General features: G+C 40.0%; 1 protein-coding gene across 1 annotated transcript; it reads right to left on the bottom strand.

The window, feature by feature from the left end:
* Positions 1–14636: 14636 nt before the first annotated feature.
* PLK2 (polo like kinase 2) lies at positions 14637–21633 on the bottom strand. Its single transcript, XM_043977191.1, has 14 exons — positions 20962–21633; positions 20126–20233; positions 19866–19982; positions 19550–19679; positions 19220–19307; positions 18476–18571; positions 18159–18357; positions 17912–18059; positions 17408–17505; positions 16860–16989; positions 15972–16212; positions 15703–15832; positions 15497–15607; positions 14637–15385 (listed from the first exon to the last, which is right to left on the bottom strand). The coding sequence occupies exons 1-14, from the start codon at positions 21265–21267 to the stop codon at positions 15194–15196; spliced, it is 2094 nt and encodes a 697-aa protein (XP_043833126.1). The 5' UTR covers positions 21268–21633; the 3' UTR covers positions 14637–15193.
* Positions 21634–21931: the final 298 nt, after the last annotated feature.

Genomic DNA, 21931 nt, shown 5'->3' with positions numbered 1-21931 from the left:
AAACAACCCCTCCTTTGTTATTGCTTCCTCTTTGCTTCCAGGTGAAGCCCTGTGGCCCCTTAATACAGTGGAATGACCTCAAACTCCCTTTATAAGCAAAGAATTGATTATGATTCAGACTTTGTAAAGTAGCAGTATCTTTTGTAATGATTATAAAAACTGTGTCTTGCCCAACTCAACATTTTTAGGTCTCACTTCCAAGGTAATGACTGTGTCAATGCCTTTTCTTAAGTAAATTTTTATCACCATCCATTACTAGAGAGAATCTCACCTTCACAAAATGCAATATACACACAAACTTATTATTTTTAATTGTTAATAATAATCAATAGTTATAATATATAACTTTTATAATGACATACTATAAATATTACAATATAATAATAATATGATACAATAATATAAATAGTATTATAACTAGAGGCAGCATGGCACAGTTGCTAGCCAGCCTCAGAATCAGGATTATCTGCCTCTGACACATACTAACTATATGACAATGAGCCAGTCACTTATGCTCTCAATGCTCTGTGAAACATTCTAAGACTATACATTAGAGAACAATTGCTTATCTGCATTGTCAAAGGGCATTTCTTAACTGAGAATTCCCTGTACCTGTGAAATCAAAGTCCAATCTCCTCTCCTTCCTTCCTCCTCCCCGTAAGTAAATTGATAATGGCATAATCCCAAAGCCAAATGAAATAGTGGATTGAGGCCAGACTTTAGCATAGAAAGGCATGGATTCAGGTCCTGCCTTTGACACATACTAGCAGTTTGAACCTGATCAAGATACTTAACCTCTCAGTTCCTAAAGTGACCCTCTAAGATGGGAAATGCCCATCATCTATATTGGTGGTCCTTAGAGAGAGTGAATCTCTTTCAGTGAGAGTTCCCTGTACTGATGAAATCACAGGTCTGGACTAAAAAGTAATATCCAATTGATAAAAATGAACGATGAATTACTGAACACTGAATAAATATATATGGCCCAAAGGCCTTGTTTTTCGGTCAAGGTAGTATTTTGAGTTCATTCATTTAATATTCGGCACCTACTGTATGAGAAGTACTATTTTAGGTAATGGGAAGAGGAGATGGGGCTGGGAGGATACAAACGTAAATGAGAGGGGCAGCTAGGTGTCAAAGTGGATAGAGCACCGGCCCTGGAGTCAGGAGTACCTGGGTTCAAATCTGGCCTCAGACGCTTAACACTTATTAGCTGTGTGACCCTGGGCAAGTCACTTAACCCCAATTGCCTCACTAAAAAAAAAATTTTTTTTAATTTAAAAAAGGTAAATGAGATACAGTCTTTGGCTTCAAAAAAAACTAAAGCTATGACAACAAACAATAAATAAAGTTTCCAAACTTCTTTTTGTACAAGAAAGTCAAGAATGGCAGGGTGTTGCTTATGAATACTGTAAAGAACATAGGTTTCCCTTACAACTCTAGGCTCAGCGGCAGCACTTCTTAAAAAAACCCTTGATACGTCCCTACTAGTCAATCTGGGAGAGGAAAAAGAGGATTGACCTCAAGCAATGTCATAAGAATTGGTGAAATTCTACTTGTGTGACTGAATTTTAAATCTGTGCTTCAGGAATTCAGTGGTGTTTGTCCATTTATGGGTTGACTGAACCTCTGTCCTAAATCAATTTCTACATTGCTTCTGGACAGATCCTCTTAATATAATCGATAGCTGGTAGGATATATTCCTGTGCTTACATTATAAATGCTCTGAAGAATCAATGCATTTCTTAAAATGAGAAAATTATTACATTTTCATTCAATGGCCACATGTAAAGTAAATTAAGCATTCAATAATTGAAGATCTCAAAAAGTATGCATATCGAGTATAAGAAATACTCTTTACTAAGGGACCATGGCTTCCATGGGATTCTCCCTTTCTTTTCATAAACACTCCATAGAAGAATCCAATCAATGCTCTTTGGCTTCCTCTAGTTCTTCCAATATTTCATGGTATATTTATTAAATTTAAATTTAATTTTCAGCATTTACTTTAGAATGTCAGCTCATTGGGTTCAAGGATTGTTTCTTTCTTTGTATTCCTAGTACTGGGCATAGTGCCTAGCACATAGTAGGCGATAAATAAATGCTTGTTGATTGATTGGTAACAGTGCAACACTCTAGCAGTCCATCCATTTTCTCTTTCTCTTGATACATACAGATCTCTGATCATACCTTCTATGCTATTTATTGTACACAAGTAATTATTCACAATATGCTAAAAGCTACTCACACTCATCATCAATCAATAAACAAGCATTTATTAAGCATCTCCTATGTGCCAGGTAGCCTAACTACAACTAGTCATGTCTTAGGTAAGATTTGAACTCAGTTCTTCCTGATTCTAATTTAATACTCTAACCATTATACCATTACCAAGCAAGGAACCTGGGATTTTTAAAAGATCTCTACCATGTCCCCAGTGTGATGAAGATCAATTTCTTCCTATTTAATTCTGAGCCAAGTTAGTTGCCCATTTGTAGACCCTACCCATGATGAACTAAATAATTGACCATCTGACTATATGTCACAACATAGGCAATACATGAAATTCATTTTTCCCAATGTGGATGATTAATTCAATCATTTTCAAATCATTATTTTTTTTTGGCAGGGCAATGAGGGTTAAGTGACTTGCCCAGGGTCACACAGCTAATGTGTCAAGTGTCTGAGGCTGGATTTGAACTCAGGTCCTGAATCCAGGGCCAGTGCTTTATCAACTGTGCCACCTAGCTGCCCCCTCAAATCATTGTTTTATTGAGAAGATTTTGAAGTGTTCTTTGAAGTTCCATCTTATACCTACTAGATTAAAAAAGATGGAAAAAATAGGAAAATGAAAAATATTAGAGGAGCTGTGGGCAAAGAGGTAAGCTGGTTCCACTGTGGTTGGAACTGCAAATTGGTCTAGCCATTGGGGAAGGGCTAAACAAATCATGGTAGATGAATATAATGGAATATTATCATGCCATAAGGAAATGATGAAATGAAAATTTTCAGAGGAACCTGGGAAGACCTTTATGTACTGGTGCAGAGTAAGGTGGTCAGAACTGAAATGATTATAAAATGATAACAACATCATAGAGAAAAACAACTTTGAAAGACAAGGACTCTGATCAATACTATGATAAGCCATGAATCCAAAAGAATGAAGATGAAACATGCACTTCACCTTCTGTCAGAGAAGTAATGAACTTAAAATGCAGAGACATTTTTAGACATGGCTAATGTGGGATTTTGTTTTGCTGAGCTACGTAGATATGTATTGAGGATTTTCAAAAAATTGATGTAGGGGATAAGGGAGGGGCAGATTAATTTAAAATATTTGTTAATTGAAAAAGCAGCATAAAAATAAAAAGAAATTGTTGTTTTTTAAGAAAATTAATCCTTGAGTATCATTCAATTTCTTACATGTATTTGGTCAGATCCAATTACTCTTCTCCATTTCATATTTCTCAATGTTTTTGCCACTATATCAAGTACTGAGTCGGTAGCATCCATATGGGTTGATTCTACTATTATTAGGGATGAGAATAGATTACTATAGAAACACCAATATATTTGTTTCATTTCATATCTTGTTTTATCTAAAAATGAAAAAAACCATGATCACTTTTCTCATTTGTAAAATGACGAAGGGGGGAAATGAAATTCTTCCCAGCTCTAAATCCATGAGTTACATCATGTAGCATATCTGCTTTTACCTCAATCATTCCAGAGGCTTTTCCCCCCTTTATATTAGATAAGGACCCAAACTCACAGAGAAAAAAGATCTGAGGGCAAATCCTGCCTGTGACACATACTGTTTATGACCTTGGTCAAGTCACTTAGCCTCTCACTGCACTAGGAAACTCTCTAAGGATAACTTGTGGACAAACAATCTAGCTGACTTTATGAGGCAGTGAATAAAGCACTGAACCTGGAGTCAGGAAGACCTGAGTTCAAATTCAGCTTCATATACTTATTTGCTCTGTTACTCTGAGCAAGTCACTTAACCTCAGTTTCCTAATTGGTAAAATGGGGATAATAATAGTATCTACTTCCCAGAATTATATAAGGAACAAATGAGATAATATTTGTAAAACAGCACAGTGCCGCACAAGAAAGTGCTATATAAATGTTAGTTATTATCATGATCTGCATTGATAGATACAGTTTCTTCACTTGAAAGTTCCCTATTCCCAAGGATGTGCTGCTTTCAGCTCTAACCAACCTGTGAGAGCCCATTGTTTAATGTTCAGTGTGAGCATTTATACCTCAGAAATAAACAATGCTAAAAATCAAGGCTTGGTTTATTAGTTCATTGACTGTATAAATGTAAAAAAAATCCTAATTAATAATACTTATTAAACTTAAAAGTTTGTGTACATACATTCTTTTCTTCCAGAGAGCCCAACTGTTAAACATTTACCAGTATGCCCTTGTATTGCTCTATAAACATTGCTTAGCTCAGCAAGAGTGTAGTAGAAGACTCTGGGAATGAAGTCATCAAGGGAAGTCTGGCATCTAGGTGCTGCTAACAATAACAACAATAACTGGCGTGTATATATATATATATATACATATATACACACACACACACACACACACACACACACACACACACACACACACATATATATATATATATATATATCGCCTTAAGGTTTGCAAAGTGCTTTCTCTCTTATCTCATTTAAGTCTCACAACCTCCTATGACTATGCCAGTGCAATCACAGGTCCTATCTTTATGCCTGTCCTATAAGGAAATGCTGTTTGTAATCTTCCCTCTATGTAATAATTCATAGATGAGTTTGTATTTTAAATTAGTGTTGTCCTTGACAGTGGTGTCTATTCACTTGAAAAGATCAAGTGTTTATTGTGCAGATGTTTTGGGTTTTTTTTGGCCTTGTTCTTATGGTAATATTAGTATCATGTGAGCATCTCCAGTAGGTAGGGATGGGGTCAATGTCTTTACTTTTATTCATTTCTCATTGTTTTGGGACAAAACAGCTCATACAAACAGGTCAATTTGGAGCTGTTATTCCATGCAGTTGGTCTTCTTCTCATCTTTTTTCTCCTTGCTGTTCCTCAAAAAAGGTATTCTGGGGGGCAGCGAGGTGGTGTAGTGGATAAAGTGCCGGCCCTGAATTCAGGAGGACCTGAGTTCAAATCTAGCCTCAGACACTTGAAACTTACTAGCTGTGTGACCCCAGACAAGTCACATAACCCTCATTGCCCTGAAAAGACAAAAACAAAAAAACTCTGGCTCTCATTTCCAGGCATTTGGCCATTCCTCCTGCCTGGAATGCTCTTTCCTCCATCAATCAATCAACATTTATTAAATATCTACTATGTGTCCCAGGCACTGTGCTAAAGCACCAGGGATACAAAAACAGGCAAAAGTCCATGCCCTAAAGGAAATTACAGTATAAAGAGGGAAACAACATGGGAATATTTATGTGTATGTGTGTGTATGTATATGTGTGTTTGTGTATAGGTATGTATATACATGTGTGTGTGTATATATATGTATATGTGTGTGTATGTGTGTGTGTGTGTGTATATATATACACACCAAGCAAATTCTATACAACATAAATATGAAACAATCAATAAAGGAATGATAGTAGAACTAAGAAATATCAGGAAAGGCTTCCTGTAAAAGGTAGGATTTCAGCTGGGACTCAAAGGAAGTCAGAGAAATCAGGATCCCCTTCCTCCTCATCAAACATTCAGAGGACCACCAGCTAAAAATTGTTATAGGCTAAGTGATTCTTTTTTTGTTTTGTGGGGCAATGAGGGTTAAGTGACTTGCCCAGGGTCACACAGCTAGCAAGTGTCAAGTGTCTGAGACCAGATTTGAACTCAGGTCCTCCTGAATCCAAGGCTTGTGCTTTATCCACTGTGCCACTTAGCTGCCCCCAGGCTAAGTGATTCTTAATGCCATTTTCCTCATTTCTCCCCACTACTTTTCTGCTCTGGTTACTGAAGAAACAGAGTATTGAGAGCTCTTTTATAATTACATCTGTTTTGTAGTTCATAACAGTATTTTTTTAAATCCCCACTTTATGGCTGTCTTTCTGGTGATGAGCTTCTGTATACTTAGACGCAGATGTCAATGAGATATACCCAACATCTATATAGAATCATAGAATGTTAGAGCTAGAAAATACCTTAAAAGTCATCCAGTTCAAACTTTTTCATTTTGCAGATGTGGAAAGTGGATACCAGAAAAGTTAGTTGGTTTGACCAAGGTTTAGTAAGTGAAAAATCTGGGATAAGAACCTAGATAATCCAACACTCAAGCATAGTGTTCTTTCCACTACAATATCCTTGCTTTCTTTAGAAACATATTAGAAATACTTCTTTCTAAAGATAGTTCAAACCTCACAGCTTTACACTGGGGAAATTATGTTTTTCATGTTGTTTTTTAATCAAAACTCTGCTTTACAGTCTTTCTGTTAGACTTACCCTAACTTCTTTCTAGCAGTGGGGCTGTGATAAATTACACATCTGTCTTAACTATCCTTGTAGTCAGGCCAAACAGCTGGATTTCTGTATGGTGTTACTTTCTTTTGAATAATTTTACAAGTTCAGTTGCAGAGACACCACCCCAAATCAGCATATGAGTTACTAAACAGAATATAAAGAAATGGGTTTCTTTTCCTGCATGTTTTCTGAAGTAATTTGCAAGGCAGACTCACATAAACATATAAATCATATAAACATATATACCCACATACAAATACCAATACTGACAAAAACTTCAAAGGAAAGAATCCAATAGATTCATTCATCATAAGACACAAAGTTTTCTCATTCTAGAAAGCCCAGAGATTTGAAATAGATTAATTAGTACTTATCAAGCACCTACTAGGGACAGCAAGGTGTTGCAGTGGATAAGTGCTGGGCCTGGAGTTGGGAAAACTCATCAACCTGAGTTCAAATCTGGCCTCAAACACTTAATAGCTATATGACCCTGGGCAAGTCACTTAACCCTGTTTGCCCTAATTTCTCCACCTGTAAAATGAGCTGGAGAAGGAAATGGCAAACCCCTCACAATATCTTTGCCAAGAAAACTCCAAAATGAGGTCAGGTATACAAGCGAACAACAAAACACCTACTCTTAGTAAAAAGCTAAAAGCTTAAAATTGCAACCATGCTTCAGGGCAGTCCTTTTACCTCTCACAGAGACTCATCTTTACTTAAGATGCCAAAGGGAATTGTGATGTTTGGTGGCTTTCTCTTGGAGCAGGCAGCAATACTAACAGGAGGATGAAACAAAATTATAAAGACTTGTCATCAGTGAATTAGGTGAAGGCAAGGTCTATATGTGGCAAGCAGGAGAGTGCCCTCAGTAAAACTGATTTCTTGATTCTGGCCACCACCATAATCAGTATGGATTACTCACTTGAGCTGTTCCTGAATTGCCCTATAGTGATGGACTGAGATGGGTCACATGATGAGAGCAGTGGGGCCACTTGGTTCCGTACACAGCCAGACGTGGCCTTTACAGTCATCACTGTGAGACTATCAATGAGCTCTTATTTGAATCAGCAGTGCTGTAGAGGTGAAAATGTCATCTCATTCCTCTTCTGAAGCTCCTAATCCCTAGCCCCGGCATCTGCATAACTAAGGAAGCAACACAAGCACTGTGGAATAGCACTATGGGTCCTCGATTTGGAATCAGAAGATGTATTCCACTACATAGATCTTAGGTTTAGCTCTAAAAGAGAATTTGAGGACCATCTGGTCCTATCTATCCATTATACAGATGAGGAGCCTGAGGATCAGAGAGGCGTAGTGACAACTAATGTTGCAGAGGAGGTAACCAGGGTTCAAATACAGGTATTCTGACTCTAGTATTCTTTCCACTTCTCCAACCTGATCCTTTTGTGATCTGGGATAAATCCCTTCCCCCACTTTTGCCTGAATTTGCTCATTTGTAAAATATTTCCATCTCTAAGTTTGTGATCCCAGAATCATAATAATGATTATAATAACTCATTAAATTCTATCAGTGGCACTACCTGATTCCATCGGATGCCCCATTCAGAAAAATGCTCAGTGTTCCCTTTGACTTGTCCCTCACCTTGAATATCTAATCAGCTCTACTTCTATAATACCTCTGACTCATGTCCCCTGCTCCCTGCTCCCACCCCTATTACCTGAGTGCAGATTTTCATGACCATCAGTTTGGACTGCTGAATTAATCTCTGATTCTTCCTACTTCCTCTCTCTTCCCAGTTCTAAGGTTCCTTTGGAAAAGATGCACACATCCTGTCACGTCATTCTTCTGCTCAAAGCTATCTTACTGCCCACTGAATATGGTTCAAATTCCTGAGTCTGATGGTAAAGCTTTCCACAATCTGGCATCCTCCTACCATTCCAACCTTATCTCATCTCCCCTCCACCTACTCACCACTCCAATTACACTGGGCTAGTCTGCTTGCTGTATATAACCTCTGCTTTCCCATAGTCCTTTTTTGTTGTTGTTCTTGGTCCCACTTCTGCACCTGATGAATTCTTGTACATTTTTTAAAGCCTAACTCAAACGCCATCTCTTCTAGGAAGTCTTTCTTGAGTCTCCTTTTCGTTAATGATCTTTCCCTTGGATCCTCACTTCATTTACACCACCCTCATTCACTTATTTGTGCCATTATTATTTATGCCTATGGCATATCTCTACTAAATTTCAATTATTCAATAAAAAAGAATTCATTAAATGTCTATCCCATATGTCACACAAGGAGATAATATATGTAAAGTGCTTTGGAAAGCTTAAAATGCTATGCACATATCTATCATCATTGTCATTAATATTTTTATTGCTTTTTACATCACTTTTCCACTTTGTAAGGAAGCTTGATAGATGAATTTTGAGAACTTGCAGGTCCACCAACAATTCTGCTTGACCATATGGCTTTTACTCATGCAATGCCCTTTAACAGATTCCACTCCATTCTTGCCATCATCACCAACTCTTAGGTATCATTAAGTCCTGGTACTCATGTTACTAAACAAAGGCCTCTGTCCATATCTGAAAATTTATCTTTTAGCAAAAATTCCCAGGAAAACTGAACAAAAGGAATAGAAAAAAGGAATATATTGCATTTCTTTCAAACCCATTGCCTAATTTCCTTGAGGTCACATATCTTTTGGCCATGTGCTGCTCTGCAAAGCTGTTCTGAAATATCTAATAATCCATGATTCAATAGCACAGAAAGTTCTGAGCCTCTGTCATTCTTGCATCACCTAAATGCGGAAACAGTTGGGCTTTAATATTTCAAATCTATTTTGTTTTCACACTGAAATAAAATTGCCAGGGTAATCCCAGGGGCTACCTCCATATACCCTATTAAATTGAACTCTAAACATTGATGAACCATGATATTAGATTTCAACACTGTATATTTAAATGGGGGTGGGCTTCTTAATTTGAATACATTGGTATAATTAAATTGTGTGGATTCAATCAAAGAGATCTTTTCCATTGCTGGAGTTAATAAGGCAGAAAAGAGATCTGAAACTGAGTAGTATCAAAGAAGCTATGGGAAAGTTTTGGCAAGTCAAAGAAGAAAAAAGAAATGGATTTCACAAGTATCCATTTATACCTGAATCCATTCCTATCTTCAGGAAAACACCATTTCTCCTATATACTGGATTGAGTAGCATGCCATATAATTGCCTTTCAGCGTAGCTTATGGAAATCAGTTTTAATATGTTGTATTTGCATTGAGGGAACATCTTACCTTGTGAATATTACAGGTCACAGGGCCAAGAATACAGAAATAAACCTCCATTCATATGTTTATATTTCATCCAAGTTTTGAGTAATGGACTGGGGTTTGAGGTAAGAAAAAGGAGAGCAAAAAGGTTCCTTCCCTCTAATCTTACCCTCCCTTAAAAAGTCCATCTCCCTTTAGCCTGAACCATCAACCACACAACATTTCTGCTACGTTGGACTTTGGGGGAGATAAAAGGCAAATGGAAAGAAAAGGGGAAGAGGGAGGAAAAAGGAATGAAGGAAGGGAAGATGAAAAAAATACCAGAAAGTAATAATAATAATAATTCACATTTATATAGGACTTTAAGGGTTGGAAAACCCTTTATAAACATTATCTCATGGGATCCTCACAGCAACCTGTGAGCTAGCTTGCTATTATTAACTTTGTTTTGAGGAAACAGGGTGGTGAAGGGAGATTGGGGGAGATTATTGGTCCAAGTGTCAGTCCACATTTTCTATGTCTGAGCTACATGGGGTTCTGTCAGTTCTCCAATATGGGTGTTCCAAGAGAAGGGAAGGGAAGGGAAGGGGCCTCTAAAGGAGTTAACATGGAGTGCAGTAGAAATGAACAATGAATGGCAAATTTTACAGAAGTGGGTGCTAAACCTGATAACCAGATATAACCAGATACCTAGTCTCCACTATTCCATTCTTAGACTCAGATGGCTAGATAATCCATGTACCAGAAAAATGTACATCCTTTTGAAAAAGTAGTTTAACCCCAGTCCCACCTACTGGCATCCTCTAAGTGTGTAAAGTCCTGAGGAGAGAAGGATATTCAAGAAACCTCTCTTTTCCAAGGATTTGTTATTCCATATTCCCTTTTTGTACAGGGCAGCTGGGTGGAGCAATGGATAGAGTGCTGAGCTTGGAGTCAGGAAGACTCATCTTCCTGAGTTCAAATCTGGCCTCAGATACTTACTAGCTGTGTGACCCTGGGCAAGACATTTAACTGTTTGCCTCAGTTTCCTAATATGTAAAATGAGCTGGAGAAGGAAATGGCAAATCACTCCAGTATCGTTGTCCCCCCCAAACCCCAAATGGGGTCACAAAGGGTCAGACATGACTGAAATGACTAAACATTAATAGCAACAACAGTAAAATTCCTTCTTGTGGAATCTGAGGATCTTATTGGCTAAAAAGACTAGAATTATATTGGGTCTCTCACTGTCCTCTTCTGAAAGAGAAATTTTTTGAGTTTGGTGTATAATGGTGATTATGGTCACAATTTGGCAGTTGAAATGGAATTATCAATCAAAAACAGGAATGATCACAGACTGGGTTTATGAAACATGTATAGGGAGGTCAATAACCAATAACAAATTTTAGTGTTCATAAGCTTCTAGTGCACCCCTTATTAATAACCCTCTTTGGTAGGTCTCGAGACATTTCTACAATTTGAAGCTGGTAGCATGTTCACATTTCTAAAATTAAGCATTTTGCAAATAAATCTTTCAACTTGCTAAATTGCCCTTGTAGTTTAAAGCAAAGTGAACCTCCTTTTCCTATAAAATGGGGCTGAAGGCCAGAGCCACAGAAATGTCAATGCAAGTTACTGGAAGCTTAGTTCTGTTTAACTGTGAACACAGCTGGAATTTTAAATCCCTCCATATAAAAACCTTGGGGATCCTTTTATCCTCAAGTAAAGAATTATCCTTCATTCTGGAAAAGGACCATGACATCAGGGTGATGTCATGACTTGAAATAAATTGGATTTAAGTGAAGGAGGGCTGTGCAAGGTCACCGACCTTACTCTCTCCTCCAGAGCCACCTGGATCATTTGGCAAGATATATATTGGGAAGACCAGAGATGGCCCCAGATGTTTAAGGCAATCAGTGTTAAGTAACATGCTGACACAGCTAGTACGAGGTAAGATTCGAACTCAGGTCCTTCCAACTTCAGGGCCAGTGCTCTATCCACTGCACCACTTAGCTGCCCCTCAAGTAAAAGGTACCAAGTAGAACAATAAATTTAGAGCAGGAAGGACTTTTCAGTAGTTACCCAACTAATGACCAGTAATGTGTTGAAGGAATAGAGTCAAATTTCTCCAGGGAGAATATAATTCAACCACTTGTGATTAACATAAATACCATGCTAGCAACTTCTTAAACTGATACAGCAAAGTCCCTCCCCATAAAAACTGCCTGCCCATGTCCCCATCTAGTGATGGGGGAGTATAATATAGTGGAAAGAGCCAGTCAACATTGGGACTGGGAAGACTTAAGTTCAATATTTGTCTCTGACACATGCTGATGATGACTCTTGTCAAGCCTCTTTTACCTCTGCATGCCCCAGGCTGCTCTCTCAGACTAAATTGTTAATCTGCATTGATAGATTTTCTTCAGGATGTCTTCAATAGAAGTTCCCTACATTCCTGAAATCACAGGTGGACTCCTAGATTTGACCATTATATGTGTATAAAGTCCATATGGGACTAAGGAAGTTCTATTTAAATGAACTCTGCATAGAGACAGTGTAAAAGTTCTTTTGCACAGATAAGTACTGCCAAACTCAAATAGAGGATCCATGCAACAGACAGCAAATTTTCTTAGACAGCCACAAATTAATATTATGTCATATTGCTTTTTTTTTTTTTTCAGGGCAATGGGGGTTAAGTGACTTGCCCAAGGTCACACAGCTGGTGTCAAGTGTTTGAGGCTGGATTTGAACTCAGGCACTCTTGAATCCAGGGCCGGTGCTTTATCCACTGCGCCACCTAGCCGCCCCCCATATTGCATTTTTTATTTATTGTGTTAAACATTTCCCTTTTATATCCTTATCTGGTTTGGCACACACTGGGGAGTTTTGCAGGTTGCTTGGGCCCAGATGACCTCCTTTCTCTACAACAGTGGCTCCAACACCTTTGGATCTGAGCTGTACTAGTATTGTCCACTCTCCAGGGTTCAGTTATATCTTATGAATAAGTGACATGGATCCAAAAACACATTAATGTGCTTTTGAGGTTCTTCATGAGATGTATTGTTTTCTGTTTGGAAGTACTTTTTAAGAAGCTGCCTTGAATGGAAGGAAATTTTATATTTTCAAAGCTTATACAATCTCTTCCTCTCTGTTCATCAGAGAACAAAGTCCAGATTCAAAATAACAAGTGAAGCAAGAATAACATGCAGTGCTTGGTTAGGAACAGGGCTGTGTTTAGATGAAATGCAGCAAGTGATCATTAAAGGAATGCTATTTTTTTTAAAAAAGCAATGACTTAAGTATACGTATAACTTCACTTTAAAACACACACACACACACTCAACACACAGTAACCTAAACATTAGTTTAACATTGTCTAAGTAGCTCTGCTATTGATTGTACTGTTTAGTTGTTCTCAGTTTGCAGTTTTTTCTACAGGCCAGCTAAGGGCTGAAGTGGCATCCCCGTGAGAACCTCAAGTGTTAGCTCTCTTCTAGTCAGGAATCAGCCTCAGTCTAGAAACTCAAGACCCTCACTGTTGTCCCCCAACCCCAGCTTTCAAAGCCCATAGACACAGTTGTATAGAAAGTGCTAAGAGGCAGATTAAGGAACCCAGCTGAAATCCTTCCACTGCTATTTAGTAGCTCTGCCCATAGGCAGGCCACTTAACTTCAAAAGGGCCTCAATTTCCTCATCTGTGAAGTGGAGATAATACTTATTATACTTACCTCACAGGGTGGTTGTGAGAATCTAATAAGATAATGGATGAAAAGTGCTTTGCACACTTTATTAATTAAGGCCACATAGATCATTTCCAAATGCCAAGTCCTCTGTAAATCCAAGTTATGTGCATACTTTGATGGTACAAGATATGTTTTATCGGGTTTTTTTTGGAACTACAATGTGTACTCATCATCTTTAAGCAAGAAGATGAAAACAAAGCCTCAGAAGTACATGTAGACCCTTAGTCTAGATATTGACAGATTTTCTTCTTCCCAGAACCCAGAGTGATCCGATTTGGAAAAGAATTCAAAACAAATCGTTTGCATCCTGTGCAGGTCAACACAAGTTCAGGAGAACTGGATTAACTGCTTTCTTTAACGTGTGTGTGGAAGAGAATAGGGTAAACCGAATGAAACCCAGCTTGGAAATAAAGTCTTGACCTCGACAAGACTAGTTAAGATGGACACTGGCAATTAAATTGGAATACACACAATCCCAAGTACCATATTGCTCTTCCTCCTTTGCACACAAAAGCAGATCTATAAAAAAGTTCTCAGCTCCTAGACTTCTGACCTAGCACTGGCAACAGGACTAGAGTTATTTAGGAAAGTTGTTGGGTTTTTTTTTAAGAGGCTGAGTAATACATATAGGTGGTGCAAATATTATAATACAGAGTGAGGCTGCTCAGTGTAAGAGTTTCCTATCCCTGCTGTCACCTAATGAAATGAGGTGTTTACATATAATTATTCAAGCCTTCAGAGCCAAGCTAAACTAGTTCTGGGGAAGTACTCTAAGAGAGCAAGTATCCTAAGTTAGAACAATGCCTGAATTTTTGGTTTTCAGTAGTGTCTTATGAGGTACATTTACCCTCTTCCTGTCGAAATAGAGATGTGAATCTCCTAAGTCTGAGTCAGCATACAAGTAGAAGGAGGGGGAGAGACAAAATGTCACTGTCCTCCTGGCATCACTGCTGGGAGAATGGGGGTGGGGCAGGAAGGATTGGCATGCTTCCTTCTCTGTACATATTCCAAACACAGTCTTTCAAGCAGTTCAGGAAAACACACAGTGCCAGTCATCTGTCCAGCAGCAACTCAAAGCCCCTTCTATCACCACCAGTTTTTGAAGTCTAGATTTAAGACAGGAGAGCAAAAGCTTTCTGCTTTTCATTCTCTTTATTGCCAACATTTTAAAATGGTCAACATCCCCCCCCCCCAAAAAAAAAAGTCTGGATAATAAATACTGCACTTTAGGCTGTAATAAATAACAAGTTTATTAACAAGGAATGCACTTCTCCAGCCACAAGTGTGGGTTATCTTTTGTCTTGAAAAATTAAAGAAAAAAAAAATATGGCCATAGTTCACAGTTGGGCAGCCCAAAGCTGCTCTAGTTACAGCCGTTCAACAACATGGGAGCTTTCTCCCCCTCCCTCCCCTTCAGGAAGTGTATTCACAGTTCCAAGTCCTCTGTCTGAAATGCTCTCTACAGAGAGAAGTTAAAAGTCAATGCATTTTTGCTGAGAAATTGTCCGAAAAACCTCTTAAACAGGTACATCAAGGAAAACTTCATTCTAGTACACTGTTTAATGGCATCCAAAGACAAGATTTTTTTTTTTAATGCCTCAGTCTGGTCCCAGCCCAGCAGGCTGCAAAGGAATTGTTTTTCGTACCACCACCTGTCCATCTTCAACATACTGATCATTCTCCTGCCTTCCCTTTCATTCTCACAGTGAAATAAAAAAAAAGTCCTTTGGATTTAGACAGAAAAGTCCTTTAGTTACATCTTTGCAGCAACATGTTCAGTGCATATTCCATTCGGTTTTTTAATTCTAATGAACACCCGGTAATCAGCAAGGTGGTCAGCCTGAAGGTAGTGGATATCCTATCTTCATTGATATAGGTCAGCAGATATTCTTCATTCTGACTACAGATAATGATTTTCGTATGATCGTGGTAGAAGTTCACCTGGGGAAAACAAAGAGTGAGGGAGAAAGATAAGAGCACTGCTAGATGAAGGTAAGGAGAGTTCTGGAGAGGTGATGAGGGAAGGCATCGTAGGCCTCCATGCCCATTTACCTGAAATGTGCCATCATTGAAGAGCATCATTAAGGCCTTGTCTGATTTTAACCACTGCAGCAGGTAGAGCCGTGGTCTTCGGATGTCTGTAACACTAGGTAGGTCTCCACCCTAAATGAGAGAAGGAAGATTCAAGAAATTAGCTCATATGTACAGCCCTGATTGGCAACTAACATGCTGAATTCTGGACAGTCACAGTCACTTACATCCATGAGGTTCTCTTCCATGTAGTGAGAGAAATATTTCAGCACCGTCACTTGGCTGATGAATTGTTGAGGGGCGTCTGTAGCTGGGAAAACAGAACACTGACCAAGCTCTGCATAGTAGTGGACTGTCCTAACAGGCCAGAAGGGGAGGAAAGAGAAGAAAAAAAAAACAAGGGTCAGGGGGACATATTTTCCCAGAAGTGAGACTTTAAACAACAAGAAAAAAAATGAACAAATAAATTGAAATTAGGAATTTATTGAATAATTACTTTTTGTCAGGAAGAAGACTCATGTGGGCACCGTTGTTGAAGAGCACACCAACAGTGTGGTCTGACAGTTGATAACCAAAGCCATATTTATTTGAGTAATCCACCCACTTGGTTACCCACTGGAAAGAGGTGACCAATTGCTCTTTGGGGATGAAGTCAGCCTCTGGCATGTTTTCTAGACACCCCCGAAGTACTCTTGCCACTGTGTCTGCAACACTGCCCATGGTACTATCTTCAAGACCTGAAAAAACAAAGAGAATGGGATTTCAGAGATCACATTTTGTTATGGAATGGGAGACATTTATTAAGGAAAGCTGGGTCTAAATCAAAGGTCTCAAGAACAAGACCTAGATTTTTATACTTGTTTTGGGTTTGTATCTTTCCTGTTCTGTTAATGTTATTTACTTGGAGGAAACACAGCTGAAAGGGACTTTAGAGATATCTAGAGTCACCGATTTAGACCTGGAAGGACCTTATCACTCATCTAGTCTGATTCTTTTAAAGAGAAAGAAACAGAGAGTAGGAGAAGATAAGTATCTTGTCCTTTGTAACAGTGACAGGGGAGGGATCTGAACCCAGGCCCTAAACCCTATTTTATCTACTATGCCACACTGCCTCAATGTTGCCCAACCTCCTAAATTTTCAGATCTGGAAACTGAGGCTCAAAAAGACTAATTGGCTATAGTTCACAAAAGTATTAAGTATCAGAGCTCAGTTTATAACCTAATTATTCTGAATCCAAATGCAGTGTTCTTTCTCCTATACATTCTGTAGTAAGAAATTGCAACCCACCACAGAAAACATTTGCATTCTAATTTGACTCCTTCTAAGTCAGTCTTTAAGCATTTACATTTTCCAAGGATGACAACCATATTGTCATCTACTTACATTCACTGCTGCTGCTGCAGCTGCCAAGAGTCCCTCTGACAATCATTCGAATCGCATCACCAATTTGCTGCTTGGAATCTACTGCAGGTGTTCCAGAGTTGGCAACAGCAGTGCTGGGTGGCTGGATGTCCTAAGAAGAGAGAGTCCTGCATTAAGAATTAAGCATCTGAATACATTTTAAGGTTCAACACTAAAAGGTAAGACGTTTAAAGCTTTGCTAGCAACTAGATTTAAAGAGGTAGGTGTGTGTATGGTGGGGGAGGAGTGGAGGAGATAAAATTATACAAGCCAGATTACTGACTATGACATTTCAGTTGCCTTTTTACCTTTTGCCATCATGTCAAACTGAAAGTAGCAGAATCAAGCGTTTTAAAGATTACGGGGAGTGGAAGATGGGAAAGGCTTTTAGAAAAGGTTTTGAAAAATGTTTGTGGTGGGTATATTGCATGCTGGGACTATGAAGTTCAGTCAATACATGGGGCTAAGCTTCAAGAATTGTCAGCTACAATTCAAAGCAGGCAAATACTTTTTATTCTTTTCCTACATACCTCATCCACTCTGTGTTTGATGGGTTGCTGAGTTATTGACGTTTTCTTAAGATCATGTCTAAGCTTGTAAATTTCTTCATCTTCTTTTGCTAGTCTATCTGCAAAGCAAGGGAAGAGGAGTATGAGTATGGCTGCAATTCAATCAAATTAAGAACAGAAACACCTAAATTTCTTGTTTTGTCTGATTTGTTTCTTCACATTTTTTTTTCCAGCTTATAAGCAACCATGACAGAAACATTACACAATATGTCATTGGTTGTAGTTAAATAAGCAGTGTGTTCAACTGATTAAATAACAAAAAGCCGCCAATTATAATAAATACACCCAGAGAAACTAATCGTATCATACATATATGTCTGCCTGTGCACCGACATCATGTTCAAAGAGGATGTGAAGTTAATATTATTCTCAAATTTACAATAAAAAAATAAAACTAATATACTTAAACAGCTTTCTAGGGTTAAACTATAGATTTTTTTTTAAATGAAGGACTATAAAACTTACTATGTGTATCAAAATATCTTGCTTTTTCCTTTTTGCCACCGAAAAGAGCCGCAGCTGCTTTCTTGAAGAAATTCTTGGCGGGACTTGATAAGTGGAAATCTGGAACCGTATGACAGCAGCTAGAAGAAAGTCTATCTGGGGTAAAGCCCTGTTAAGTGATAGAAAAAAAGGACAGTCAGAAAACTGGAAAGTGTCTGGAATGTTGTTGTGCCAAGAATGTTATGGCAGCAGAAGACAATGCACCAACCTGCAGGAAGAAGTCGTGACGTATGATGTCATCTAAACTGGGCCGATCTTCAGGGTTTTTGGACAACATACTGGCTATTAAGTGCTTTGCAGGAGCTAGCAATGAAGACGGCATTGTATATCTGGCTTCCCTTATACACCTATACGTTTCTTTGAGATTTGTTGTTTCAAATGGAGGTCTTCCCAGTAACATTGTATACCTAGGAGTGAAGCACAACTTTCTTTAGTCAAGATTGTATGGTAATTCCTTTTAAAGGTTTCTGAAGAAACTCAAAATTTGCACTTTAAATTCAGAGCAGGTAGTGCAGTAGTACTTACATTACGCAGCCCAAGGCCCAAATATCAGATTCACAGCCATGCCCTTGTTTATTGAGGACTTCAGGAGAGAGATAGTTTGGAGTGCCACAGATTGTTCTAAAAAAGACAACAACAACAAAAGTTAGGGAGTTGCACTCTTTTAAAAGGACAGTTGAGATTTTTCCAAAAGTTAATAGGGATGGAAACTTAAAAAAAAATGATGTCAAGATTAATGTTTGCAATATGGTCCCTATCAGGTAACCTTTGGGAATGGAAGTACACAAAATATAGGGGGAGGGTGTTTGATTTGCTTTAAAATTTACAAATATGATAACACTGTATTGGTCTTATGTCTGATAGTCTAATAAATCAAGGCCACTGTTCTCCCTCTAGAAAAACAAGGTCTTTACTTTTTTTTTTTTTTGCGGGACAATTGGGGTTAAGTGACTTGCCCAGGGTCACACAGCTAGTAAGTGTCAAGTGTCTGAGACCGGATTTGAACTCAGGTACTCCTGAATCCAGGGCCAGTGCTTTATCCACTGCGACACCTAGCCACCCCCCGGTCTTTACTTTTAATACCCTGCACATATTTAGGCTTGTTTCTTTGTCTCCTATGGGTTACTGGTTTATCAGAAGTCTTATGATTATGTGCTCTAGGCATTAATTGACCTAAATAAGTGTTCTGATTTGAAGCATAGCATGACTAGATTTTCCTATTCTCTCATGCCCATGCATTCTGGCATGGTATGTCTACTGGATTCTTACCTCCTTCTGTGTTCCAATGGCTCCAACCTTGCTGCCAAGCCAAAGTCCCCCACTTTTAGTTCCATGGCTTCATTAATAAAGAAATTACCTAGAAATAAGGATAGACAAGAACATGATTCCTCCCTAATCATGTATCTAAAAGAGTCAAATACAGTCACTGTTGAATAGGATAGTCAAAACATCTTTTAAAAAGGGTTCATTGCAAGATGATTATGGGGAGTAAAATGAATGACTGCATTCATTAGATCAGATAAAAAGATTAAGCAAAGGGGGAAAAAGCATAAAACTCCCTCCTTGCCAAAAGGGTCAGTGTTTCAGGTACAAGCTTACCTAATTTAAGATCTCTGTGTAATATTTCTTGTTCATGAAGGTATTTGAGACCTGACACAATCTGCCTGAGGTAGTAGCGGACTTCCGGCTCTGTCAATACCTTTCTTGCTTTCAAGATATGAGCCATAGACTGAAGAAGGGAGGAAAAAAAAAGTTGTCAAAAATCAATGTTTGACCTTTAGTTTTCAAAGAAAGTGGACTGTTTTACTATAAATGTCGAACATCATATAAAATCCCAAACAAATAAAATAGGAAAATCCCATTAGTTTTGGGGCAAGTGAATTTAATAGAGTTGGTTGTCTGGGCTAATCCTTACCCTTCTACTGCAGTACTCCAGGAGAATGTAAATGTTCTCTTTGTCTTCAAAGTAGTGGTAAAACTGTACCACATGCCTGTGATGAAGAATTCGGTGCAACTCTATTTCTTTGTCAATCTAAAAGAAAAAGCAAGATGTGCTCTGTGAGCCTCACGTCACCTCTGAGGAGACAGTGCTTACACATGCAGAAGACATTTTCCTAAGAGGGAAGGGCAGATCTGCCACACAAAGAAAATATTTTAAACACCAGTCATACACACCTTTTCTCTTTGATGAGGTTTAGCTACACGGCTGTGAGGAATGATTTTTGCAGCATAGACTTTGTTATTTGTCAAATCTGTCATCTCATAACACTTTGCAAAGCCGCCCTAAAATGAGACAAAGATAGAAAATTGAGCTAAGCATGAAAAAAAAAAAGGAAAAAGAGAGAAAAATGCAGAAAATGGACCCTTTTGTGTGTGTGGGAGTCCTTTTTAAAGCACCTTGAAAAGGGTCATACACAATTTCCTCTCCTCAGTAACAAAAAAGAGGGCTTTATAATGTTTTGTTGGTAGGGGAAGGAGAGAACGCTGCTTTAAGAATACAATAATATTCAGGGAGTTTTCAGGTAAAAGAATTACATGGAGAGGGGACAAAAACACTCCCATTTCTATACAATCCTCTGGTCTGACAATGGCAGCAGGTTTCTACTTTGACATTTTTAACCTAAAAGGCTTTGGGAATGCCTGCCTGTGGAGCCCCAGGGAGAGGAAAAGGGAGATGCCTCAATCTCTGGCACACACAAAGCCGGCACCAGGTGAAAGGTCCAGGAGGCCAAGCGCAGGAAGCAGCTGCTGTTGCAGCTGCCCCGGGGCTGGGACCGGTTAGGAAATGGGGAGAGGAGACCAGTGAGGAGGTGCTGCCGCCCGAATCACCCAGGTAAACTGGTGCTATTGGGCGGGGGCGTGCTGGAAAAGCCTCACTTGCCCATAACTCCATCTGGATCATGGGGCGGGAGGTCTCGCGTGGACCCTCACCTCTCCCCACCTCTGCGGTTCATTTCCCCGGTCATTCTGTCCTCTTTTCCTCCAGCATCGCGCGCCCGGGTACCACTCACCTTCCCCAGCACTTTGCCCCGGCAGTAGCGCTTCCCCGTGGTGGGGTCGGTTATAATCCTCGAGACCTCGGTCCCGGAGTGCGAGTGATGGTGGTGATGGTGCGCAGACAGCTGGGGCTGAGATTGCTGCTGCTGCTGCGCCGCCGGCTGCTGCTGCTGCTGTGACGGCGGCGGCGGCAGCGGCTCCTCCGGCAGCTGCTGCTGCTTTTTCTTCCGAGACTCCCCGCCACAGGCTTTGCCCAGCGCCTGCTCGCACATCTTGGTTGTGCCGGCTGGCTGGTAGGTGATCGTCCTCAGTAATTCCATTGCGTTTTCCTCTGCCTCGGCCTGAACCTCAGCCTCAGCCTCCTCGATGCCGGGGCGCTGCTCCCACCACGGAGGATCCGAGCTGGTGCGGCGCTCCCGAGTGCCCGAGCCCGTCTCCCCTGCGAGCACCGCAGCCCAGCCCTGGCCCAGCGCGCGCTTTCGACTTGTGCGAGTGGAACGCTCGGGAGCCGTGGTTTTATAGGCAGGGGCGGTTCGAAAGTGGGTGGGCGCTTGAGAAGGGGGGAGACGTCACAAAGAAAGCCCCTCCCACCCTCGCCATTCTAAGGGGAGCCACTCGCCTCGGAGGTGCGCTTAGGGGTGCTTGTTGTAGCCACCCCGAGCGCTCGCGGCCGTTCCTTTCCGATCCGCAGTAGTCCGTGGACCCTAGTTGGAAGAGGGGAGGGGAGGGTAAGGGAAGGAGGGGAGGGGGATGCAGACCACCGGCCAGGTTACGGGAAAGGCTCCCCTGATGGGAAGGTAGCTAAGCTGGTCACCACGGAAGATTACTCTGAGGGACGTAAATGCAAATCGAAGTGGCAGCCCTCCCTGCGCAACCCCCCACCCCCGCTTCCAATCCCCCAGCCTCGGAGCCCTATTGACCCTCCCCCCGCCCCGCCACCCGCGGACAACACACACACACACACACACACACGCACACACACAC

This window comes from Dromiciops gliroides, chromosome 1 (genome assembly GCF_019393635.1).
Source record: "Dromiciops gliroides isolate mDroGli1 chromosome 1, mDroGli1.pri, whole genome shotgun sequence".
Lineage (NCBI taxonomy): Eukaryota > Metazoa > Chordata > Mammalia > Microbiotheria > Microbiotheriidae > Dromiciops > Dromiciops gliroides.
Note: the sequence above shows the minus strand (reverse complement) of the source record. Positions and strands in the feature narration are given on the sequence as shown.